The following is a 23863-nucleotide window of genomic DNA, read 5'->3' as shown; positions in this document are numbered from 1 at the left end:
GCTAGAGCAGTTGCGGGGTGGGGAGAAGATGGAAGGGTGGAAGGTGTGCCGACTCTGAGATAAGTGGAGCCACCTGGAAAGGGCCCCGGTGCCCACAGGGCACTCCCAGCCGGTGCCGAGAAGGTAGGGCGTGACCGCGTCGCACCCGCGCGTTTGGGGACTGCGGGCTCAGGCAAGTCGAGCTTCCCGGGGCGCCCCACGGAGGGTGGGAGCGCGGTGGCACCGCCCCCTCCCGGACGCGCGTCGAGCGCCCTCTGTCACCCCACGCCGCTCCGCCGGGGGCGGGGGGGGGGCCCAGGGCAGAGGCGGCCCGCCCAGGTGCGCCGGGGTTTGGCCCGCCGTCCGGAAGGTGCGCCGCCCGGTCCCGGGCCTGTGCCCTCGGCCTCCCCCCCCACCCCCCCGCGTGAAAGCGAAAGTGCCGGGTCCGCGAAGGGCGAGCTCCGGGGGCGGGGCCGGCGCGGACCCGGGACGGGCGCCGGGCACTCGCCGGGCCATGGATGGGCTCGGCCACCGCCTCCGAGCCAGCCTGAGACTGAAGCGCAGCCGCGGGGGTTAGTGCGGGGCCGGGGCGCGGGGGCGGGGAAGCCGGGGGCCGGGCCTCGAGGCTGGCGGGGCGGGGGCCGGGGGAGAGGGTGCGGGGGGGAGGCTCGAGGGGGGGGCGACTGAGGGCCACTAGGAGCGCAGGCCCGGCGCCAGGTGAGCCGGAGAGGGAGCGCAGGTGGAGGGGACGTGGCGAGGTGGCGCCGGGGTCGCAGATCGGAGGGGCGCCCAGGCCCGCGGGGGCGAGGGGGAGGCGGCGGGCCGAAGGAAGCCGTTGTGGGGCCCCGGGGCCACGTGTCCTCCCAGCCAGGAAGCTTGTGGTGCAACCGCAGTGTGCTTGAGGCGCCCTCCTGGAACCCCAGCCCCGCCCCGCCCGCTGCGCTCCTCGGAAACTCCGCTCCCCCGACGTGACCGCCCCCACCTGCGGGCGGCGGGGCCCCGGAGAGTGTGGCCCCCGGCAGACCTGGGAGAGCGCCTGCTCTGCGGGGCCTTAGAGCCTGCGAACCAGACAGGGCACGCCTGCCCTGGCCGCTGACACCCCCACCCCCAGGTGAGGGGGAAAGAATTCCTCCCGTCCAGGGTTGTGGGGACTCCAGTAGAAAGTCACTTCCTTTCTTCCTAGCAGGGGCGCTGGGCTTTGCAAGAACACAATTGGGAATTCATTCATGTTTTCATTCATTCAACAAACATTTATTTCGGCTTGCCGGTAGCCAGTCCTGAAGTGTCCTTTAGATACTTTGCCCAGAGGTCGCATCTTCTGAGCAGAAAGGAGTCGGTTGGAAGGTAAATCGGGTCACTCCCAGACAGCCTTCTAACATTGGCAGTTGAAAAGTCCCCTTCCTACGCCAGGCCCCTGAATTGGGCAGATCTGGGGTGAGACACAGGTGCTCCTTCTGCCCTCCCTCCTGCCAACCCCACCCCCACCCCCCTCACTCCCAGACTATTTCAGAGACAGGAATGGGGGCAGGGCTCTGGACGGCAAGGGTTGGCACAGAGTTCGGCCGTTCTGACCTCGCTGGTGTCCTCCTTTCTCTGGAGAGTACTGGCCTGGGCTTTCCTGGACTCCCTCAACCCTCAGAAGGCTGTGTGAATGGCAGAGTTCTGCTTTTGGCAGCCCAGAGGAGACATTCCAACTGTTCCCACCCCAGCCCCCAAAGTGGGCTGATCATGGTGTCTGGGCATCAAGGAGGAGCTGTGAGGTGAGCAGCCGGTGTTCGCCGTCCTGAGCTTGGCCACCTGTCAGGCCAGGAGAGTGTGCTGTCTTCGTCTTCCATACCATCCTTCACCTTTCTGGGGAGTTCCCGCATCTTCTTTTCCCTTTTGGCCTCAGGGCAGTTGTGTGGTAAGAAGTGTGTGTGTGTGTGTGTGTGTGTGTGTGTGTGTGTGTGTGTGTGTTTGTTTATGTGTGTGCACGTACACGCATGTGTAAATCATCCTGGTGGGAAGAAGTGGCAGTGGTGGTGGTCCTGAGTGGAGAGCAGCTGAGCTAGAAAAGGAAGAGCCAGCCTTCTACATCAAAGTTCTAAAAAGTCCCCTTACCTATAGTCTAGCTGGTTTTGTGACTTTAGTCAGGTGGCTGTGGGAGGGGCTTCCTGGTGGAGGAACAAGTGTAACCAGACTCTCGACTTCCCTAGAAGGGGTGGCTCCCTCCTCAACTAAAAAACTCAGGACTGTGATTGCACTCCAGGGCACCAGGGATTAAATGAGATGACCTATATTAATGGGATGAATGTTTTCTTTCTTTTTTTTTTTTTTACATTTATTTATTTATTTTTGAGAGACAGAGAGAGACAGGGTGCAAGTGGGGGAGGCGCAGAGAGAGAGGGAGACACAGAATCCAAAGCAGGCTCCAGGCTCTGAGCTGTCAGCACAGAGCCCGACACGGGGCTCAAACTCACAGACCTCGAGATCATGACCCGAACCAAAGTCGGACACTCAACCGACTGAGCCACCCAGGCACCCCTAGGATGAATGTTTTCTGTTCAGCTTTTCTCTTCTGTTGATAAACCTCTTTGAAAGGGAGAAGAAAGCAATCCTTTTCTGGATTTCTTGGGCTTCAGCCCAAAAGTCTGGTAATCTCTTTTGTTTGATTTTGTGAGTTTTGCTGTTCTCCTGGCTCTGCTGATAAAGCAGGAGGAAATGGGCTGAAAATGCAACCCAAAGAGTTCAGGGAAAGGCATAATTTCCTGAGGTTCTGGAATGGTCAGTGAAAAGATTTGGGTTCTCAAAGACCTTTGTAAACGGGAGGCAGCCCACATTTGTGGAATGTTTGGTGTGTACTATATCTAAAAGGCAGGAGCATAGACATGGGACTCTCATAATTCCTACCCACCCCCCCCATTCTGTTAATAGTCCCTGAATAGCCCCTGACTTGTTCTGTGACTCAGTTTCCCCATCTGTGTGAGGAAGATGCTTGTTCCTCAGGTGGTGAGGGTTGTGTAACAAGTCTGTGCAGGTTGTAAGGCGTGGTGACAGTTCTGAGTATTCTGGGTCATTGTCCTCACCATGACAGAATCTGTCACATCCTTCCTTGTGGGTTCTCCCCACGAGTCGTGTCTGGGGCCCCTGAGTCCTGGCTTTTACTAGTCCCACAAAAGCCAATCTGGAGCTCTTAAGAAGAAGGCAGCCATCTCCCCCTTTCAAGCAACCCACTTTCCTCCAGCGGGCTGCTAATTCTTTGCTGGAGTGGCAAACACTGATACCAAACCCTTTTGCTTCCTGGTCCCTTTTAGAGTCAGCTTTCTGACAAAGTCCTCTCTGACCCTGGGCATTTACTCATTCGTAGGTGACTTATTGTTATTTTTCTCTCTTCCCCAGCCTCCTAGCTCTAGATACCACTAGAGCCCAAGGGGCCACCTGCTCTGCTTTTAGCTTGGGCAGAACTATTGACCTGGCTCAACGGGGAAAAAAGCCTGAGCAGGAGTGGGGGTAGGGCAGAGATCACCCAGTTGCTTTCTATTGTCACCGAATGCCCCTCAAGCTGCTGAGGCTACTGGTCCGTCCCCTACTGTAGGCCAGGGAGACTGTCCTGAGTCAGTGCTTCCTATTTGGGAAGTGGGATCCTTTGCTGGAGCCCTGGAACGGTTCCCGTAAGAGAAGTCAGACTTCGGATATGTTGCAGGGGTGGAGCGGGGGGCGGGGGGGGGGTGCTGTGAGAGATGCATCGCTGTAGATCATCCTGAAGTATCAGGAACTCTCCAGCTCAGAGATGGATTTGTTCTCTATTTTACCTCGAGGAGAGGAGGCTTTTACGTTCGTATCAATTTCCAGAACTCTCTCATGCTAGAACGGTTTTTTTCCATTTAGAGAATTAATGGACTGAGTCTATTTATCTTAATCAAGGGAGGCAGTGGTATGCTGGCTGTGGGGAATATTTGGTCCTATCCTCTTGCTTGCAGTCCTGAAGTCCTGGAAACTCCTGAATGCAGCATGGGGCCTTGCGGGGGTTTGGGGCGGTAAGCGGACCAAGTTGAGATGTGAAAGGTCAGGAGTCAAAGTTACGGGGATATAAGATCCCTGTCCTGGGGCTGGTGAAGTTCCAGTGCCCACAGTCTGATGCTCTTAGGCATTCTTCACCGTCCTGAAATTGTAAATAAACCCGTTGCACAATCCGCAGCCCAGAATTCACAGCCCTTAGCCCAGAAAGCAGCTGGGCCTTGGAGGTGTTTGCTCACGACCTTTTCTCTCGCCACACCCTGGGGCTCTTGGGAGGAGCTGAGGTCTGAGCTGCAGTGCCAGGATGCTGCCTCTGTTGGTGCGGGCCTTCTGCTGCCTTCCTGGGTCCCGTCACATCCTTCTTGCTCAGCCATTGGGTGCTCAGCATGGAAACTGCCGTCCCCTGTTTGGAAGGCAGCACATGGCTTGGCTTCACGGAGTTGTGGTTGGAGACTGAAGCGGCCCCTCTCTCAGACTCTCTGTAGCCGGTCTGTAGGAGGAAAGGGAAGCACTCCAATGCCCTGCAGGTTCGAGAAGATGGAAGGACAAGTGGTAGGCACGATGCTCAGGCTGTTCCGAAACCGGCTGCCCCGACTCCGAGCAGGTCTGGACTGGATTACCCACTTCCTGTTTTCTAGGGTGACCCTCTTGGATGGGGCTGTTTCTTCCTTGAAATGCTTCTTCCTTTTCTTACATGTAGAATCTTTATAGTTTGACCTCCATCTGGTCCCCGTGTGACTAGACCAGAATACTTCCCCTACTGGATTTTAGAGCTGGTCATGCCCCACCATGGGAGGGTTTGTGTGGTCACAGGCACGTGGCTCTGGGACCTGTTCTGCTTTGGATACATGTCCGCTCAGGGCTTACTCTTTCAGGTACTGCCCTGGGCACCTGTGGGTGGGCACAGTCTCTGCCTCTGGGGCAAAGGGCCTCCCAAGCGGCTCCCCAGTCCCTTTCCTTGGCGTCCAAATCAGTGGCTTCTGTCCCCCTCTTGGCTCCCTGGGTTTTCAAATCTCCCAGGGCAGGCACGGAAACTGCCCAGTTGGTTCTGACCCTGTTGCAGGCCCTGAGGAGCGGGGAAGGCTCCGGGGACCTTAGCGTTGGCCTGGCGGCCCCGAGATGCACAACTTGCCGGGAGCCACACAGGCTCCACCTGGGGCATGGGCTTCGAAGATACCAAGTGGGGTCTGGTGTCTTGGTTTCAGGAAGTCGCCAGGACAACCTGAGGGAAGCTGCGAAGGAACCAGAAAGGGCCCCGGAGCACTGTCTGTCTACCTTTGCTGGAGGGCAGCACTTCTTTGAATACCTCTTCGTGGTTTCCCTCAAAAAAAAGAGTTCAGGGCATGACTATGAGCCCACCATCACCTACCAGTTTCCCAAGGTAAGGACTGAAGGAGGGGGCAGGGGGAGCCCGGGTTTGGGTGTTTGAGAGGGGGGCAGTGCCAGGGCTCAGGTCTAGAGCCGCCTTGCGCTCCTCCGCTCCTGTTTCCTTCAGGCCCAGCCCTGTTTCCTGTTATCACCCACAGAATCTAGGTCTGGCTTCTTTGTGAGGACCTGACCTGGGCTCCCTGGCCGGGAGACCAGGCTGGTTCTTCTGCCCCTTTTGGGGCCTCCTAGTTCTTCCAAATTCCATCCTTAGTCATCCTTCTCTGTAGAGAAGCTTACCTTCTGCCAGACCTCCTTGCGGGCATCCCCTCCCTGGGGTGGGTGGGAAGGAGAGGGTGGGGCGGGCACACAGCTGGTGGGCAGGCTCAGCCTGTGGCCACAGCCCAAACACCAGGCTCCTTCATGTCTGCTCCCGCACTGCGGTCAGGGGCGGGCGTAGGGCATCCTCATTGACCCTGCCGGCCCGGCAGCTGAGCTGGCCACCTGTCCTCTCTAATGTGGTGGCTCTCTCACGTGGCCCCTCCAGGAGGCCAGGCAGCCTCTGGGCCTTTCTATACTAAGTGAGGCCCTGGCCCCCTTCCTGCCTATGTAGGTCCTTAGGATACTGATGTCTAACTCAGGCTCGTGTAGACTCAGCCGTGGGGCTGGTCGGACCCTGAATGAAGTCCCTGTGCAGAGTGACAGGCAGAGGCACGTTGAGCCCCCATGCCAGCAGGGAAGCTTATTCTCAAACTGCTTTAGAGCCTCAAGAGCAGCCCGCCAGCCCTCAAGCCCTCTCCTCCTGCCCCTGCCCCCACAATTCACTGGGCTTTTCCCCTGTTTCCTATAGCGAGAGAACCTGCTCCGGGGCCAGCAGGAGGAGGAGGAACGGCTGCTCAGTGCCATCCCCTTGTTCTGCTTCCCAGATGGGAATGAGTGGGCACCGCTCACTGAGTACCCCAGGTAATTGCCCGGGCCTGGGACAGAGGAACCTGGGACTGGGGGAGAAGGGACACGTGTGAGCCAGGTGGGTCCTGTGGCTCCCTCACTTGGTGTGGATGCCAGTTCTCACCAGCTTCTCTCCTGATGGGGAGGGGCTGTAGTCAATCCATTTATAAACATCTCTCCTGGAGTCCCCCAAGGCCAGGGATCTTAGCCAACTCGGTCAACCGGCCTGTCACCTCTGTCCAGAGAAGGGCGAGGTTCTCTCACCTGTCCTGGGAATGACAGTCGCCATGTTTTGGCTGCTTCTGGAAGAAGCTGGACTCAGCAGAAGGCCTTTGGCTTCAATGAAGGCAATGTGGCAAAGTCCCTTTCAGCATCAGCCCTGGTTTTTGGCTGCCCGAGTTCGCATTTTGGCTTTACCACTTTTTTTTTTTTTTTTTTCAACGTTTATTTATTTTTGGGACAGAGAGAGACAGAGCATGAACGGGGGAGGGGCAGAGAGAGAGGGAGACACAGAATCGGAAACAGGCTCCAGGCTCTGAGCCATCAGCCCAGAGCCCGACGCGGGGCTCGAACTCACGGACCGCGAGATCGTGACCTGGCTGAAGTCGGACGCTTAACTGACTGCACCACCCAGGCGCCCCGCTTTACTACTTTTGAGTCGAATGACCTTGGATAAGAACCACCTTTGCGGCCTCAGTTCCTTTGTCTTTCAAGTGGGGATCGTAGTTGAACCTACCTCAAAGGGTTGTTTTGACAATTAAACGAGGTGGTGCGTTTAGAGCTGGGAGCCAATAAGCACGTAATAAATTACTGGTGTTATTATTACTCTCAGGATTAATCAGCAGCTCCCCTCTGCCCTCCTGACCCTGCTCAGCATCTCTCTGAGGCTGCCGCCTTCCTGTTTTAGGGTCTAGTGGGCAAATGCAAACCATGTGTGTGCTCTTCTTCAGGGAGACCTTTTCCTTCGTTCTGACCAACGTGGATGGGAGCAGGAAGATTGGATACTGCAGGCGCCTCTTGGTCTGTGCTGCTCAGAACTGCCCCCTCCTCTCTGCAGCCCGCTCGGCTCCACAGCTGGGCTTGCTCAAGCTTCAGCTGCAAAAGCCAAGGCTCCTTGGCAGTGGTGGTTGCGGGGAGCGCACGGCCCAGCACCTGCTGCCATGTTAGTGCCCTCTGCAACCCTGCAGGAACGGGGACACTTGCCCCTCCTTGCCCACCCAGGGGACCTTTGCTGGCCATGCTTTGGTCTCTTCTCTCCCCAAGCTTCTGACATCTCCCTGTGTGGGAGGCTCCTGCCTAATCCCCTCTCCACCTACTGTACCCAGGCCTGGCCGCCTTGGCCCCCAGAGCCTCCCAGAGCATAGACTGGGGTTGGACGATGATTCTTGGGTCTCAAGAGGATTCTCCAAGTCACTTTTACAGTGCTGTCCTCCCTCGCCATTCCCTCATCTCTACAGCACACTTGCTCCCTTTCTCTGCGGGCCCCACATGGTGCTGGTGCTGACGGTGGCAGGGCTTGGCCCCCTCAAGGCCATCTTCTTTTGACCATGGTGGCTGTTCTGGCCTCCCTGCTGCCTGCGCCACGAACAGAAGCTCTGCACAGCCAGGGGCTTCTCCGTCTGGCCCGCCTTTCCCCATGAGTCCCCTAGTCCCAGCCACCAGCCGTGTGCCCCGTCAGCCCCAGTTGGGAGAAGCCCTGGGGAGGCTGCGGCACTGAAGGAGCCTGTCTGTCCCTCCCCAGCCCGCCGGCCGTGGCCCTCGCCTTCCCAAGGTTTACTGCATCATCAGCTGCATCGGCTGCTTCGGCCTGTTCTCCAAGGTAGAGGTGGAGCGGGATTCCTTGGGGCCTGTTTGGCCTGTTCAGCCTCCAGGTCGGCCTGGCCGCCTGACCTGTCTGTGCTCCCTGGGCCCTCAGTGGACTTCTTTTCTCACAGCCGGGGTCGATGCTAGGCACACTTGGGGAAATTGAGGCAGAGAGGAGCTTGGGCTCGAGAAAACTGGGACTTTCTCCCCCGCAGAGAGCCCACGCTCCCCCTCTGGTCAGGTAAGAAAGCAGCTGGAGCAGGACAGCAGGGAAAGCCCCAGGTTAGGGGGCGGGAGTTTCCCGTTTCCTCATCTGTCAAGGGCGTGCAGTGATGGCTCACCTCCCTGGCTTAGGGCCTGGCACGAGGCTCGAATGAAGCAACATGAGAAATGCAGAACACTGAACAAGTGTGAAGACGGCTGCTCTACAGGGGGGCCCCGAGACTCCCCGTGAGCCCTCTGAGGGGGGAGGTCCCTAGGACTTCTGGAGCTAACTGCAGGGCCTGTGCACCCGAGTCAGGCCTCAGAATGGACAGGCATGTCTTGGTGGCCACGAAAGAGCTTCAATGTGCTCTGCCCCCAGCAGGATCTTCAGAGGGTGAGGGCAGGACGCTGTGAGCCTTTGCTTGGTGGAGTGTTCATCTGGGCTGGGTTCTCGGGGATGCAGTCTGGCCCTGGCCCTGGCGAGTCTCCAGTGGAAGTCGGAGGGCAGAGTAACACCCAAGAGGCCCAGGGTTCTAGGATCCCACTGCACCCAGCATCCCAGCGTGACTAGACATGGTACCACTGTGTGCGGTGGTTGGCTCTGGGATGACTGCCGGGGGGAAGGCAGTCACGTGGTGCCAGGAAAAGGGAGGAACGGACTGGTAGGGAGAGGGTGAAAGGAAGAAGTCTATGGGCCTCCTGCAGGAGAAAAACAGCAGACTGGGCTCTGCCGGGGAAGGGAGGGAAGCCTAGAAGGTCCACGGGGATTGGCTGGATCAGTGCAGGGAGGGAAGACGCACGCACGGGGGTCTCTGCCACTTCCCGGTGGCATCCCTCTGAGCCGTTTCCTTGCAGATCCTGGATGAGGTGGAGAAGAGGCACCAGATCTCCGTGGCCGTCATTTACCCGTTCATGCAGGGCCTCCGAGAGGCGGCCTTCCCTGCCCCCGGGAAGACTGTCACCCTCAAGAGCTTCATCCCCGACTCGGGCACTGAGGTGGGTTACGGAGTGCGTGAGCCCCAGCTTCGGTGGTACCGCTGTCACAGTCATGCCATCCCTCCCCCCCCCCCCCCCCCCCCGCGCCGGTTAACACACCCAGACTGAGCCAGGCCGGGATCGGGGCCTGACTAGAAGGATTGACAGAGCTGAAAATCAAACCCACGTTTTCTGACCCTTCCAACCTGATGTTCCCAGGGACCTACTTACTGTTCGAGCCACCAAGACTTGTATCTATAATAAATAAAACATGTAAGCTAAGGTTCCTGGTGCTAGAATGGACTGTGCCCCCAGCCCCAAACAGCCATTTCTCCCCATTACCACCCTTATCTTCCCATGTGTGTGTCCAGTATCACTCCCTCATGGCCTCCCATCTGTCTACTTGTTATCATCCCTCCCCACCCCTGTGTCCCCACCCATGCCACACGGGGATGCTGTCACTGCAGGCACAAGGCTGTCTCTTCCAGTCCTGCCCCCTGGAACTGTGGAAGGTCGGCCTGCCTCTCTGAACCTTGGCTTCCCTATGTAAAAATGAGGGGAGGAGCTAGGCCTTTTCACAGCCTCCTTAGAATGCTTGCCCTACACCAGGCCATGCAATTTTCTGGATACAACTCGGTGAATACAATGAATAGGATTCCTGACCTCCTGGAGCTTAAAATCTAGTGGAGGAGACAGACGCTAAGTAAGGAAAGACACAAATAAGTATGTAATTTAAAGTGACGAAAGGGGAGAAACCAGATGCTCCATGAGAAAATGATGGAAACACACGTCCAATTAGGCGGGCCTCTGAGCCGGAGGGAGGAGGAGACAAGCAGAAGGGTGACCTGACCTGTGAGGACCCTCAGGCAGGAAGAGCAGACTGGAAAGGGGGACGGGGTCTGCATGACCCTCGGAGCTAAGGGAAACCACCGAAGTGCTTCCAGCAGGGGAGAGGCGGGATCAGATGTAGCCAGGAGAGTGGAGGGGAGGCAGGTGGAGACCCAGCGTTCCAGGGTCTGCGAGTTTTCAATGTGGTGACACCTTCTCTCTCCTTGGTTCCCCTGCAGTTCATCTCCCTGACACGGCCCCTGGACTCCCACCTAGAACACGTGGATTTTAGATCTCTGTTGCGCTGTCTCCGTTTTGAGCAGATCCTTCAGATATTTGCCTCTGCAGTGCTGGAGAGAAGAATCATCTTCCTGGCAGAAGATCTCAGGTGGGTCCAGCTGCTGGGCCACTTCCCTGGGCCGTCTGGCTCCCCTGGGTTGAGGGGACGGACTGGAGGGTTCTCTAAGGGAATCAGCCTGTAGGACCTTGACGCCCACCCTCCTGCCTCCAGGTCTGATTTTGCACTAAGCCTCCTAGAGAAACAGCTGTTGCAATTCCCCTGCTTCTGCCTCCAAACTTGATTGCTGCCTAAGGGTGAAGAAAGATCCAGATTTGGCTCCAAGCAGAGACCAGTCAGGGTGGGTGCAGATGTGATTCTGCTCCTGATGGCTTAGGGAGGGGAAGAAGGCATATACAGGTTTGGAGGTCAAGAGCCCATCATCCCCCCCTTTTTTTTTTAAGTTTATTTATTTGAGAGAGAGAGAGAGAGCGTGCAAGCAGGGGAGGGGCAGAGAGACGGAGAGAGAGAATCCCAAGCAGGCTCCATGCTGTCAGTGCTTAGCCCAACGCGACGCTCAATCCCACAAACTGAGATCATGACGTGAGCCAAAATCAAGAGTCGGACACTCAACCGACTGAGCCACCCAGGCGCCCCAAGCCCATCATCCTTAATGGCAGACACATCTCATCTATCCATTTTTTCACTCATTCAACAAACATTTATTGTGTGTCAGCTGTCTGCCAGATGCCAAACGTCAGGAAGATACAGACAAATAAGACATGGTCTTTGACCCTAGGGGATGTAGGAATCTGTAGTGGTTGAATGCACAGGTGTTGAAATCAGCAGGGCAAGGTTCAAGTCCAAACCATTCTTCTACCTTTAACTGTGTGCTTTCCCTTAGGGTAGTTTCTTGACTTCCTGAAGTCATAGTCTCCTTATCTGTAAAATCACAATAAGGATCGTGCCTACCTCATAAGCTTCTGCTGAGGATCAAATGACACAGTGCACCACCTCCCTGCCAGGCATACACGTAGCCCGGAGTGTTATATTAATTTCAGGTGTACAACATATTGATTCGACAGTTCTATACGTTCCTCGGTGCTCCCCAAGATAGGTGTAGTCACGGCCAGTCACCCTGCAACATTATTACAATGTTGTGGACTCTTCCCTACACTGTACTTTTCATCTCCGTGACTTGCTTATTTTTATAACCAGAAGTTTGTACCTCTTGACCCCCTTCACTTATTTTGCCTATCCTCCCTCCCACCTCCTCTCTGGCAACCACCAGTTTGTTCCCTGTATTTATGGGTCTGTGTCTGCTTCTGTCTGTTGTATTGTTTTTTAGATTCACGTAGAAGTGAACTCATGCGGTATTCGTCTTTCTCTGTCTGACTTCTGAATTTTTTTTTAATGTTTATTTATTTCTGAGACAGAGAGAGACAGGGCATGAGTGGGGGAGGGGCAGAGAGAGAGGGAGACACAGAATCCGAAGCAGGCTCCAGGCTCTGAGCTGTCAGCACAGAGACTGACGCGGGGCTCAAACTCACAAACCGTGAGATCATGACCTGAGCCGAAGTCGGTCGCTCAACCGACCGAGCCATCCAGGTGCCCCTGTCTGACTTCTTTCATTTAGCATAGTACAAGGTCTAGGTCCATCCATGTTGGTATGAAATTGAAGGGGCGCCTGGGTGGCTCAGTCGGTTAAGCGTCCGACTTCAGCTCAGGTCACAATCTTGCCGTCCATGAGTTCGAGCCCCGTGTCGGGCTCTGTGCTGACAGCTCAGAACCTGGAGCCTGCTTCCGGTTCTGTGTCTCCCTCCCTCTCTCTGACCCTCCCCCGTTCATGCTCTGTCTCTCTCTGTCTCAAAAATAAATAAACGTTTAAAAAAAATTAAAAAAAAAAGAAATTGCAAGATTTCATTGTTTTCGTATGGCTAATATTCCTTTGTGTATGTGTATATATCAACTCTTTTTTATCCATTCACCGATCGGTGGACACTTAGGTTGTTTTCGTATCTTGGCTCTTGTAAAAGAGTGCTGCAGTAAACCTAAGGGTGCATACAGCTTTTCAAATTAGTGTTTTTGTTTTCTTTGGATATACACACAGCAGAATTATTGGGTTCTATGGTATTTTGGTTTTTAACTTTTGGAGGGACCTCCATACTGTTTTCCACAGTAGCTGCATCACTTTCCATTCCCACCAACAGTGAATGAAGGTTCCCTTTTCTCCACATCCTCTCCACCACTTGCTATCTCTTGTGTTTTTGATACAAGCCGTTCTGATTAGTGTGAGGTTGTATCTCATTGTGGTTTCCATTTGCTTTTCCCTGACGATTAGTGGTGCCGAGGATCTTCTCTGTGTGTCTTCTTTAGGAAAATGGCTATTCAGGTCATCTGCCCATTTTTTAATCACATGACTGTGATGATTTTTGGTGTTGACCTGTGTGAGTTCGTTATATATTTTAGATATTAACCTTTTATTGGTTATGTCATCCTCAAATCTTCTCCCATTCAGTAGGTTGCCTTTTCATTTCGTTGACGGTTTCCTTTGCTGTGCAAAAGCTAGCTGTTATCCTTCATGATAAGTTCACAGTTGCATATATCCCTGTACATAGTCAAAGAAGGGGACTGTCATGTCTTGGTCTGTGCCTCTTACGGGCCTCAAGTCTGAGAAAGACATGGGGAGACATATGATAGAAGAGGAGGAAAATATCATAAAACAGTAGGAGGCTGACCTTTTATTCATGTCTGGGGAGGGAGAAAGCCAAGGATATTGGACTGACAACCCTGGTTCTATCTCTTAGGGAAGAAGAAAAGGAGGTTAGGTTAGGGGCTCAAATGTTAGGCCAGAGGGTCAGGGGAATGTCATGGGTAATAGGGGAAAGGAAGCGTGTAGGGTTTGAGGTCTCTGGGCTGAACATTCTATAAAAATCAGTGACCGCCAAAAAGGCACTCGTTGTAGGCTAAATCCTTGAGGGAAGTGGTGGCATCTTCTGCTCTGGAAATAGTGTTCCCACTTTCAACCCTGTAGAAAAATACGAAGTTTCTCTTGTGGCTGGAGCTGGGCTTCCTCCTTTTTCCCTGAGATCAGTGTTTGGGAAGTGAAGGTGATTCCAGGTGCCCTGGCCTGGGCACGGGCCAGGGCAGGCAGGACTCGCCTCTCAGGTGCTCACTTTCTCCAGGGAGGTTGCCCCCCTCCACCCCCCCCCCCACTTCCTTCCCACACTGAGCTTGTCAGACCCCTGAAGCACAGGCAGGGAGGAGACTTCCAGTCAGCCTAAGCCTGGCTAGACCCTCAGGGACTCAATCTTTGTGACTCAGGAAGTGCAAGCTCCATTCCAAGAACTGAAACAGGGTTTCTGTATCTGTGTTTTGATTGGCCTCGGGTTGGGTGTTGTTTGGAGAAATGGGGAGCCACGAAGAAGCTGTGGAGAGGAGTGGAGAGGACAGAGAACGGGCCGTGTGTGTGTGTGTGTGTGTGTGTGTGTGTGTGTGTGTGTTGGGGGGTGTGGTGAGGCGTCTGCCTGAGCTGTGACCGAGGCAGGAATCATCCGGGGGAATGCTTCATTGGAAGGGTGGAGGGGCCACCTCTGTGGGACTTTCCGGGTAGGAATTGCCGGGCAAAGGTTCCTGGAATCTAGGAATTTCCCAAGCTCGCTCTGGCACCAACCTGTTAACTTTAAATAACCTCCGGTGGCCAGAGGGAGCCGTGAGAGGTAAAGACTACGTATGGGTGAGGGTGGATAGCCACAAGGAGGAAACACGGCTTCGCCTCTCTGCTGTGCCTCACTGTTTATGTTTGTCTCCTTAACTACACTGTGAGTTTGTTCAGCGGGGTCAGCGCCTTGTACTTCCTGGTGTCCACATCCTTAGCGCAGTGGTGAGCGTGTAGAAGGGCTCACTCAGTAAGCTGCTGGAGTGAAGGCATTTCCTCTTCCCCCCTCTCTGGAGCCACTAGTGTTTTTGTGCAGCGGGGAGGGGGGCACCAACTGGGTGGGAAAAGAAGGGTCAGACAGAGGCCCCATCCTGGATGAGAGGAGCCTCGGCCGCTCCTGGCTTCTGTCCCCCGCGCTCCCTCCCCGCAGCCATCGGTAGTCCCAAGCTCTGCGACCGACCGGCACGGCTCTAGACTTGCTCCTGCCGTGGGCGGGGGCCGTGGGGGGGGTACGTCGTGGCGGAGGCGCAGGGAGGCCCCTCTGACTCGTGTTCTCTGTGCCCTGTCCCCAGCACCCTGTCTCAGTGCATCCACGCTGCCGCCGCGCTGCTCTACCCCTTCAGCTGGGCGCACACCTACATCCCCGTTGTCCCCGAGAGCCTTTTGGACACTGTCTGCTGCCCCACCCCCTTCATGGTCGGAGTACAAATGCGCTTTCAGCAGCAGGTTATGGATAGCCCCATGGAAGAGGTATGGTGCAGCAGGAAGAGGGCATCGCTTGGAGCCGGGCACACCTGGCTTCGCACCTGGGCTCCGCCACTAACAGCCGTGTGACTCGGAGCAAGTTGCTTACCCTCTTTCAGCCTGAGCTTCTTCTCTGCAAAACGGGGACGGCAGTGTTCAAGTGCTAGGGGTTCTGGGGGAACGAGCCCGCAGGAAAGCTCATAGCCTGGTGCCTAACGCATGGTTGATGCTCAGCACGTGGCTACTTCCTCCTCCCGGAAGATTTCCTTCTGGGCTTAAGGGGCGGCTTATTCAGGGGTCGTCCAGCCGTCCTAGGTCGGTTGGCTCCAAAGGGCAGGCCCTGGGGTGTCCCATCACTCATCTGAATGGACAAGCGCAGCTGGTCTATACCCCACCACACCCCACTAGAATTCATTTGCGTTCCTTGCAAGGGAGCTAATGTAGCCCTCCTGCAAACGATGAGCCTTGATAAACGCAGATTTTTGCGGCGAGAGTTACCTTCTTCTTTTTTTTTAAGGTTTGTTTGTTTATTTATTTATTTATTTAGAGAGAGCGAGCGCATGTCTACATGAGCAGGGGCGGGGCAGGGAGAGCGGATCCCAAGCACACTCCACACTGTCAGTGTAGAGCCTGATGCGGGGCTTGAACTCAAACTGCAAGATCATGACCAGAACCGAAATCAAGAGGACGACACTTGACCCACTGAGCCACCCAGATGCACCACAAGAGTTCTCTCTCCGATTACCTCAGAGCTCACTTGGCTAATGAGGATATAGGTCCAGATCCCCCTTGGTTTTGTCAGCTTCTGGTTTCTTGGCGGTGGCTCAGACACGCCCAGAGGGCTGTGTGGTGAAAACGGGCACTGGTAGCATAAAGCTATCTCCAGTGTTGGAAGAACAACTCAAAACATGCACTCTGCCTGTTCCCAAGATCGCCCGTTACTATAATCTCAGTTATGAGAGTTACTTAAGGATGTCTACACTGGCTAACCATTGATTTCTGTGCAAAGGGCTAAGGGAAGAGGTGAGGTCTAGTAGGAACCTACTGAAGAGGCAGGAACCAGCCTGAGGGGGAAGATTTCCCCCATTTGTGTAAGAAACAATGGAGGTCCTAAGAACTGAGTTGACTTATTCGAGGCCACACAGGCAATGATGGAAACTAGCACAGATAGAACCAAAGCCCCTCTTATACAACGTGTTGCTGGGAAGTAAAGAAGTCAGCTACTTCCCTTCCTAACTTCCTTGGCCTTCCCAGCCCTCCTCGTAAGTGCTGAGTAGACAGGACTTTTGAAGGAGCCTTTGCCATGTGACTAACTGGGTCAGAGTATTAGCCCCACGTTTAGCAAGGACTTAAAATATCCCAACCCTAGGAGTTATGAAACTTGCTGACACCGCAGTTCCGACTCCTCCTCGGCAGCCAGACAGGATGACACCCCAAGGCCTGCTGTGCAAGAGCCTTGGCCTGTTTTCGTCCTCAGCAGCTGCTCTGCGAAATGGGCAGGGGCCGAGGAAGGGGGAAGGCCAGGGGCCACTGGGGCTGTGGGGGGATTCTCTGGCGGCCCACATAAGCTCTCTGGAAGGGATTACTCAACAGACTGTAATATAGCGATTACTAGAAAGATTCTGGGGAACAACTTCACAAAAAAAATTCTTCATGCGTACTCTTAGCTCCCTGAAATGAACCGCCTTCCCTGAATGAAGGCATGTGAGCCTATGTAGTCAAGTGATTTCAGGCCTGGACTAGTTCAACGTTTTCTCCCCTGATAATGGATATTTACAGTGCCTACTCTGTCTTTTGGCACACTTTCCGGTCCCTCTTTCCTTTTATTTGGAAGAACGGAGCATAGAAGGGATCATTCACCATATTGGCAAGATCAAGAGTCCAAACTGCAAAGGGGGGCCCAGCAGGCTTTTAAATGACCAAGCCAGGCTTGTGGATCATGGCAAACTGTTGAGCACGTGCCCTACCTAAAGGGGGCAGCTGCAGTCAGTTCCATCTGAACATGGTCCTTTAGAAACATGGACCAACCAGGGGTGCCTGGGTGGCTCTGTCGGTTAAGCGTCTGACTCCAGCTCAGGTCATGATCTCGTGATCTGTGAGTTCAAGCCCCATGTCAGGCTCTGTGCTGACAGCTCAAGCCTGGACACTGCTTTGGATTCTGTGTCTCCTTCTCTCTGCCCCTTCCCTGCTCATGCCTGTGTGTCTCTCTCTCTCTCAAAAGTAAATAAACGTAAAATAAGTTTTAAAAAAATAAGGAAATGTGGACCAACCAGTGTTAGAGTTCCTGACTTTTCAGGAGTCCTAAAACCAAGTTTAAGTGAATTTTCCCATTTTGAATATTGGAAAACAACTCAATTGTTTAAACGTACTCTGAGGATCAAAGAAACAGATCAGCAGGTTGGAATCCCACCAGCAGGATGCCAATTTGTAATCTCTAGTCTGGACTGAGGGCCCCTTGGACAGTGAGGGAGCCGGTAGCAGAACTCAACTGCCAGCCCTGTGCGTGCCTTCTCTGCAGCCTGCAGACACACACACGGTTTCCTCACCACTTCTCCTTCCCTATTCCTGTTGCCCTGGGCTCATTTCCTTCTCTTCCCATTTCCCGTGGGAAGGTCCAGAGCTCCCAGAGAGTTTTTAAACTAGGACGCCAGGAGATCATACAGAAAGTTGTTGCAAGCATCAAAAGATCAAAAGCCATCCACTGCTGTCCTAAATCTGACCAGAGGGCAGGGAGTTGAAGGAGGGTGGTGGAGAAAGGGATGCAGAACGTAGGACCCATCTAGGCTTGGAAATGGGCTCTACTAGTTCTAAGACCTTGGACAACTTTCTTGTTTGTTCCCTCACCTGCAAAATGGGGATAGTGCCTGCCTTTCCAGGAACGTGGGGAGAATTAACAGAGAAAATGTGCAAAGCCCGATCGTGTGTGCTGTGTGCTAAATGTTCCAGATCTAGAAGCCATTACTGTGATCCGTGTTTCATTAAGAGTGACTGGCTGTGATTTCTCCCATGTTGTATTCCTTCCTACCTTAGCGCTCCTCCCCACCCCCTTCCTACACCCTCATTCCTTTTCTCCAGGAAGGAAACTGGGGTTTCCAAGGAGGGGAAGGGTGAGAAAGGAGGGTGTGACGCAGGAAAGGAGAATTGCAGTTGCCGATCTTGTTGCCATTTGGGCTGACAGGTACGGCCACAGGCAGAAATGCAGGTGGTAAGTGCCCCTGTGGTCTCTGATGGGAAGAGGGAAAACCATTCGCTCTCTTTATTTCAGGTCCTATTGGTGAATCTTTGTGAAGGAACCTTCTTAATGTCGGTAAGTATCTGGGCTCCGACGCCCCTGCAGGCCCACCACCTGGTCTATCACACTCGTCTCTCCCGTGCTCCACCTCCTTCCACGTAGTTGAAGTGCATTTGCTGGGGGAGAACCCACGCTAAGACCATTCTATGAGGCGATCGGTGTTGATGCTTCTAAAGCAGGGATGTAAACCCAGTACCCCAGGGATATAGAGAAGACTTGCTAATGTTTACACTCAGACTCAAGACCAAGAGGCAGTGTCTGTTGTTTCTCTCTTACATGGCCAATTATTTGGGGGTAGAGTTGGGGTGTAGAATTCACACCCTCCTCACGCTATCTGCCGATACACCTCCTGTGAAGACACCGCCTCCCTGACAGCTTGACGTCTGAGCTCTGTTCTGTCCTAGGTTGGTGATGAAAAAGATATCCTACCACCCAAGCTTCAGGATGACATCTTAGAGTCTCTTGGCCAGGGGATCAATGAGTTCGAGAGTAAGTCCTTGGTCCTCCGTATTTGGGTTTCTCCACAGGGCCTGAGGGCAGGATTCCCGACCACCCCTGCCCAGACTAAAATGGACTCACTCAGCAGTCCTGGGCCAGTCCCAGGTGCCTAGATTCTAGGGCCAGTCTGAGTGCAAGATGTCATTCTTCCTAAGCAGGGGTGGAGAACCCGTACCCAATCTCCTATTTTGATTGGTAATTATGAGGCCTACCCTGGCCGCTTCCCTGCGGTGAAAGCCACCTGGAGGCAAGAGTGGGTGGTTCTTCTGAGACGGCCTCTTGTATATCTCCAGCAGCTTCCGAACAGCTCAACGAGCATGTTTCGGGCCCATTTGTGCAGTTCTTTGTCAAGACTGTGGGCCACTATGCTTCCTACATCAAGCGGGAGGCAAACGGGCAAGGCCGCTTCCAAGAACGGGCCTTCTATAAGGCTCTGACCTCCAAGACCAACCGCCGATTTGTGAAGAAGTTTGTGAAGACACAGCTCTTCTCCCTTTTCATCCAGGAAGCTGAGAAGAGCAAGCACCCTCCTGCAGGTATGCGGTGACGGCCCCTATCATTCCAAGCCCAGAGAGGGTCACTGCCTCCAAGTCAGGTGTGGCCCGAGGATGAACAGCATGGTGTCTAGAGGCCCACAAAATAAGATGTAGTCTTGTCAGTGGGGTTGGAACAAAGTAACTTGAAGCCTCAGAAAATGCCTCTGGGCTGCCATTTGGTAGAACTTGCTCTTTGTTTTAATCTGGAGTTAATTTCTACTAACTATTCTATTTGTAGCCCCAGATTGGGGCCAAATTGAATACCTGGATCTCCAGAGGCCTGTGAGAACATGGGAGTCCTGGTGGGAATGTGGATGTGGTGGCAGAGGAGACAGAGAGGGTATATCTGATCCCCGTTCCTGACCTCATCGTTGTCCACCTGGCCGGAGTATATGCCTCTAACACCGGCTTCTGAACCCACAGGCTACTTCCAACAGAAGATACTTGAATATGAGGAACAGAAGAAACAGAAGAAATCAAGGGAAAAGACTGTGAAATAAGAGCTGTGGTCAAAAGCGGGGGACTGGACTCACGGGTCAGTTTTGGACTTTGGCCCCTACCAGCACGGTGGGATTGGCAAAGCTCGCGGCCCCCAGAACCCACGGCCTTCTTCCGAGTCCTGGTAACCAGGTCTGGCGTCAAGCTGGTGTCTTGGGTTTGGGATCCCTGGAATCAGCTTTCCCAGGACCGTGGAAGGCTCGGACCTCCGTGCTCACGGAGCTGGGCTCAAAGCTACATTTTCTGCGCGGGTGACACAGCACAGTAGCACAGGTGCTGTGGAGCCTTAGAAGTTGCTGTGAATGCCCTCTTCCAGGAACCACTATGATGAAGTCCTCAACAGGGAAAGTACTTGTGGCCCAAAGGCTCAGTCTCTCCACGTAAAAAAGAGGTCTGTGGACATAGGAAGATAAGAATAAAGATGAAAGTCTTGTTTACGTGTTATCTTTGGCCTCCACGATGGGGGGAGAAACCAGGAGCACAAGGCAAAAAGGAGAATAAACTGCATGGGGAGTGGGAGACCTGGCCACTGTGGCCCAGAACTTTGGGGCTGTGTTTGGACTGGGGGTCAGCTGCTCTGTTTCTAACAGGAAGGGTGGGGATACCGGGAGAAGCAGCAACGGCACTGGGACAGGGCGGCAGTTCTTGGGTCTGGTCAGGTGTGCCTTCCAGAATCCGGGAGGAAAGGCTGCTAGCCACGGAAGTATGTGCATTCCAGGGAAACTCGAGGTAGGAAATTTCAGTTCCCAGAAGCCGGTGAAGAGCTCTACATTACTTCCATAGGCAGGTCTGTCTGCCCATCACAACTGAAGGTTCGTAGACATCCAACTTCCTACTTGGTTATTTTGGGAAACCAAGTTCAACTCTTTTAAAAATTAAAAAAAAATTTTTTTTTAAACATTTATCTTTGAGACAGAGACAGAGTGTGAGCTGGGGAGGGGAAGAGAGAGGAGACACAAAATCTGAAGCAGCTTCCAGGCTCTGAGCACAGAGCCTGACGTGGGGCTCGAACCCATGAACTGTGAAATCGTGAGCTGAGCTGAAGTCGGATGCTTAAACAACTGAGCCACCCGGGCATCCCTAAACTTTTTTCTGAGTTTGTTTATTTTTTGAGAGAGACAGCAGGGGAGGGACAGAGAGAATCCCCAGCAGGCTCCATACTGTCAGTGCAGAGCATGATGCAGGGCTCAAACCCATGAACCATGAGATCATGAGCTGAGACGAAATCAAGAGTTGGACGCGTCACTGACTGAGCCCCCCAGGTGCCCCCTTAGACACCAATTTCAACTCTTTAGCTAACGGTGGAGGGATTGCTGCATTGCCGTTTCCCCTTTTCAGAAAAGAGTATTATAATCTTAAGGGTCCAAAGGAGTCGAGTGGTCACCTGGTCCACCTTCCCTCTGTACTTCCAATGACAGCTTCTGTTTCAACACTGATAGGGATGGGAAACTTTTAGAAACCTCTTACCTTTCAAAACTCTCATCTTTTGAATGTGTGTGTGTGAGCGTGGCCCTCGGAGGCCCCTGAATTCTATACGAAGAACACAAATGTTTTCGGGGGGTGCAGCAGACACACGCTGCGGGCGGCAGATGTTCCACTGTTCACCCACCGCCTGTAGCGATGCTGCTACTCTTCACGGGTTCTAAGAGTCAGCACCGTTCCTAAACCTCGCTGTACCTCAGAAGGTTTTAGAACATGGATTGGAGTCCTGGGAAGCTTTTGAAAATACTTTCTGAGGCCTCATCCCAAACTGACTAAAGCATCTCTAGAGATAGGACCTGGGAACCTGTAATTTCTAAAGCTCCTTCAGGTGATTGCGACACCCAACTAGGTATAGGATCAAAGAGGAGGCGGGCCAGCTGAGGTTGACTATAAATGTACCCTTGATCTGATGACGATGTACCTGGAGCTAAGAAAGCACACACGGAGTATCTGAGCATTTTTCAGATTCCCTTTATGGCTGAAAAAGATTTGAGCATCTGGGTTTATAGCTTTAGCCCACAAAAACCTACTATGGTGTGAGGAGAGAACACTGGACCAGGATTCAGAAGATACGGAGTCTAGTCCCTATTTGGAAAAGGAACGACTGTGTGACACTGATACACCACTTAGCCTCTCGGCAGACCTCAATTTCCACTGCAGGCAATTACCATCTGCTGTGTCTATTGTACTATTCAAGGAGGGCAGTAGGTGCAACTGTTCCAAATAAGTAGAATTATCCTTCTTCGTCCTAACCTTCAAAACTACCCCAGATGCTGGAGGAGTTGCTAGCCAGCCAAAACAATGAGAGATTTCTCTCTACTGCTACAGTCTAGCAAGGAACTTGAAGGTTTCACTGTCGCTCCTACTCAAGATTACATGGGATTAACGGAAGCATTAGAAGTGCAAGAGAGCAGAGTTCCGACTCCCAGCTGAGGCAGAACGGCTATTGTTTACCCATGATTACAAAAACAGGGTATTAATACAAATCAACAGGAATCCATACAAATCAATAAAGATACCACTAGTTTCTTTTCTGCTGTCCTCCTCCATTCAAGCATCTGGACTATACATACTGCGGAAAGAGATCCGGTTTATAGTCACTGAAGACAGCTGGTTCTCATTTCAAACTGTAGCATACCGAGGAGGCAGAACAGGAGCACAACTTTTCGGTAACTGCCTAGGGAGGCCGAAGCCTCTCTCATTGAAAATTCTGGGGAAGGGTTTGAGATGCCTAAAAGATTTATAATCTGAAGGGTGACAAATGCAACGAAAAAAACCTATCAAGAAGGAAAACGAACACAGTTCCATATTTTAAGTTAAACAGAATAGATCGCAGGACACATAATGACAAAGCACATGACCGAATTTCCTCATTTATTAAAGAACAGAAATAAATTTTGCTTAAAAAAAAATGACATTAAAACTTAGTCTATCTTTCCACTGAATAAAATTGAGAAAAAGGCTGGCTTTCAGGTCATATATTTATTTAAAAAAATAAAATGGATCAACAAAGTTACCACATTATTCTGCATGCTAACAGGAAATCCCAAGCCCATGAGAGATACCATTTCTTGAGCAATAAAAAAAAATTACCTCCTCAACAATGTAAAGATAGGAAACCTTTCAATTCAAATTCAAGGTCTTTATCACTAATTCCATTGCACAAGCTAGTAGGATATATCTGTGCCACAAGCTGAGCTCCTTAGTAAAGAAAGCTTGAGAAGAGACTAAACAAGGATGTCACTAAAAGATGATGATTTGTTAAAATTATAAAGCAACCATCTTTTGGCCTGCAAATATTCTACATGAGAAATCTCCACCACTGGGAATCTGCTCCCCAGGACAATTTTATTCTGAATCCAAGATAATTACAAACACATGGCAATTTTTCCTGCATGCTTCCTTGGGCCAAACCCTGTATGACATGTACAATTACAGGATGGGATTGAAATTCCCATTCTCACACAGGATAGTTAAGGAGTGTTACCAATAACAAAGAAAAGTTATACAACATTGATTATTATAAATTATATTTGTTCTTATCCACCCCATTCTCCTTAATATGTTCTGATTCTTTCCTGCAGAAAACGTGAGTTTCCTATATGACACCAAGTATGTCATTAGTGATGATTAGAATGAGCTGTCGAGACCTTGATTCTGAAGACATGTATGTGCAGGTGAGACGCAATCTGATTGCAAACACTGACACAGTAGCGGATCAAATCAAAGAAGGAGAAGACCTGGAAAGAAAAGAGAGTGTCAGATTCTCAGGACCTGCTTAGGTGATTCCTAAGCTTCCTACATAAGGAGTGGCTTCCTTCTTCCCTTCTTTCCAGACATGTCTTCAATTCCATACAATCTAATACTTCAATTTCCTCATGGATTTTTCCTTTACGCGAAGGATCAACAAACTCTTTCTCAGAGACACAGTAAATATTTTAGGCTTTGTGGACCATACCGTCTTTATCTTAGCTGCTCAACTTTTGCCATTATAGCATGAAAGCAGACACAGACAATACCTTCATGAACGGCCACGGCTGTGTTCCAATAGAACTTTATAAAAACAGGCCTTTGGCCCACAGGATGTAATTTATCAGTTCCTGCTTTACAGTCAGAAATCTGGAATTTTTGAGCTCAGATGTAGGACTAATAAGAATAATGCAAAAAATGGCTCAAAGATGAAGCCACAAAGAACTCTACAAAGTCCCATAAATATGGTTTTCTGACATTCCAAACCATTACAATTATAGTATCTATCTTCCAGGACTGACCCACAGGAA

General features: G+C 52.5%; 2 protein-coding genes across 12 annotated transcripts in view; one reads left to right on the top strand and one right to left on the bottom strand.

Moving 5' to 3' along the window:
• The first annotated feature begins 319 nt into the window (after positions 1 to 319).
• On the top strand, positions 320 to 20038 carry DENND2D (DENN domain containing 2D). Of its 10 annotated transcripts, none has more exons than XM_030325938.1 (12): positions 320 to 551; positions 5181 to 5356; positions 6191 to 6303; positions 7239 to 7308; positions 8030 to 8107; positions 9151 to 9291; positions 10338 to 10486; positions 14606 to 14783; positions 18043 to 18084; positions 18474 to 18558; positions 18864 to 19103; positions 19527 to 20038. In XM_030325938.1, exons 1-12 carry the CDS (start codon positions 494 to 496, stop codon positions 19601 to 19603), a joined length of 1407 nt encoding a protein of 468 aa, XP_030181798.1. In that variant the 5' UTR covers positions 320 to 493; the 3' UTR covers positions 19604 to 20038. The 10 variants fall into 10 exon arrangements, with proteins under 10 accessions (XP_030181798.1, XP_030181797.1, XP_030181801.1 ...); XM_030325937.1 differs by having other exon boundaries at positions 321 to 551; positions 18861 to 19103; XM_030325932.1 differs by lacking the exon at positions 320 to 551 and adding an exon at positions 3720 to 4579.
• Positions 20039 to 22440: 2402 nt separating this feature from the next.
• CEPT1 (choline/ethanolamine phosphotransferase 1) overlaps positions 22441 to 23863 on the bottom strand; it is a 37017-nt gene continuing 35594 nt past the window's right edge. For both annotated transcript variants that reach the window (XM_030325943.1, XM_030325942.1), the window contains exon 9: positions 22441 to 23323. In XM_030325943.1, the coding sequence (XP_030181803.1) occupies positions 23204 to 23323 (120 nt within the window). In that variant the 3' untranslated portion in view covers positions 22441 to 23203. The remainder of the gene's footprint in view (positions 23324 to 23863) is intronic.

The sequence above is a fragment of the Lynx canadensis genome, chromosome C1, assembly GCF_007474595.2.
Source record: "Lynx canadensis isolate LIC74 chromosome C1, mLynCan4.pri.v2, whole genome shotgun sequence".
In the NCBI taxonomy this organism is placed as follows: Eukaryota; Metazoa; Chordata; class Mammalia; order Carnivora; family Felidae; genus Lynx; species Lynx canadensis.
Note: the sequence above shows the minus strand (reverse complement) of the source record. Positions and strands in the feature narration are given on the sequence as shown.

Coding starts and splice junctions, on each gene's coding strand:
- DENND2D (XM_030325931.1), top strand. CDS start 4,096: ATGCTCTTAGGCATTCTTCACCGTCCTGAAATTGTAAATAAACCCGTT. Junction 4,580..5,180: donor GCTGCCCCGACTCCGAGCAG/GTCTGGACTGGA, acceptor TCTTGGTTTCAG/GAAGTCGCCAGGACAACCTG. Junction 18,085..18,473: donor AAGGAACCTTCTTAATGTCG/GTAAGTATCTGG, acceptor GTTCTGTCCTAG/GTTGGTGATGAAAAAGATAT.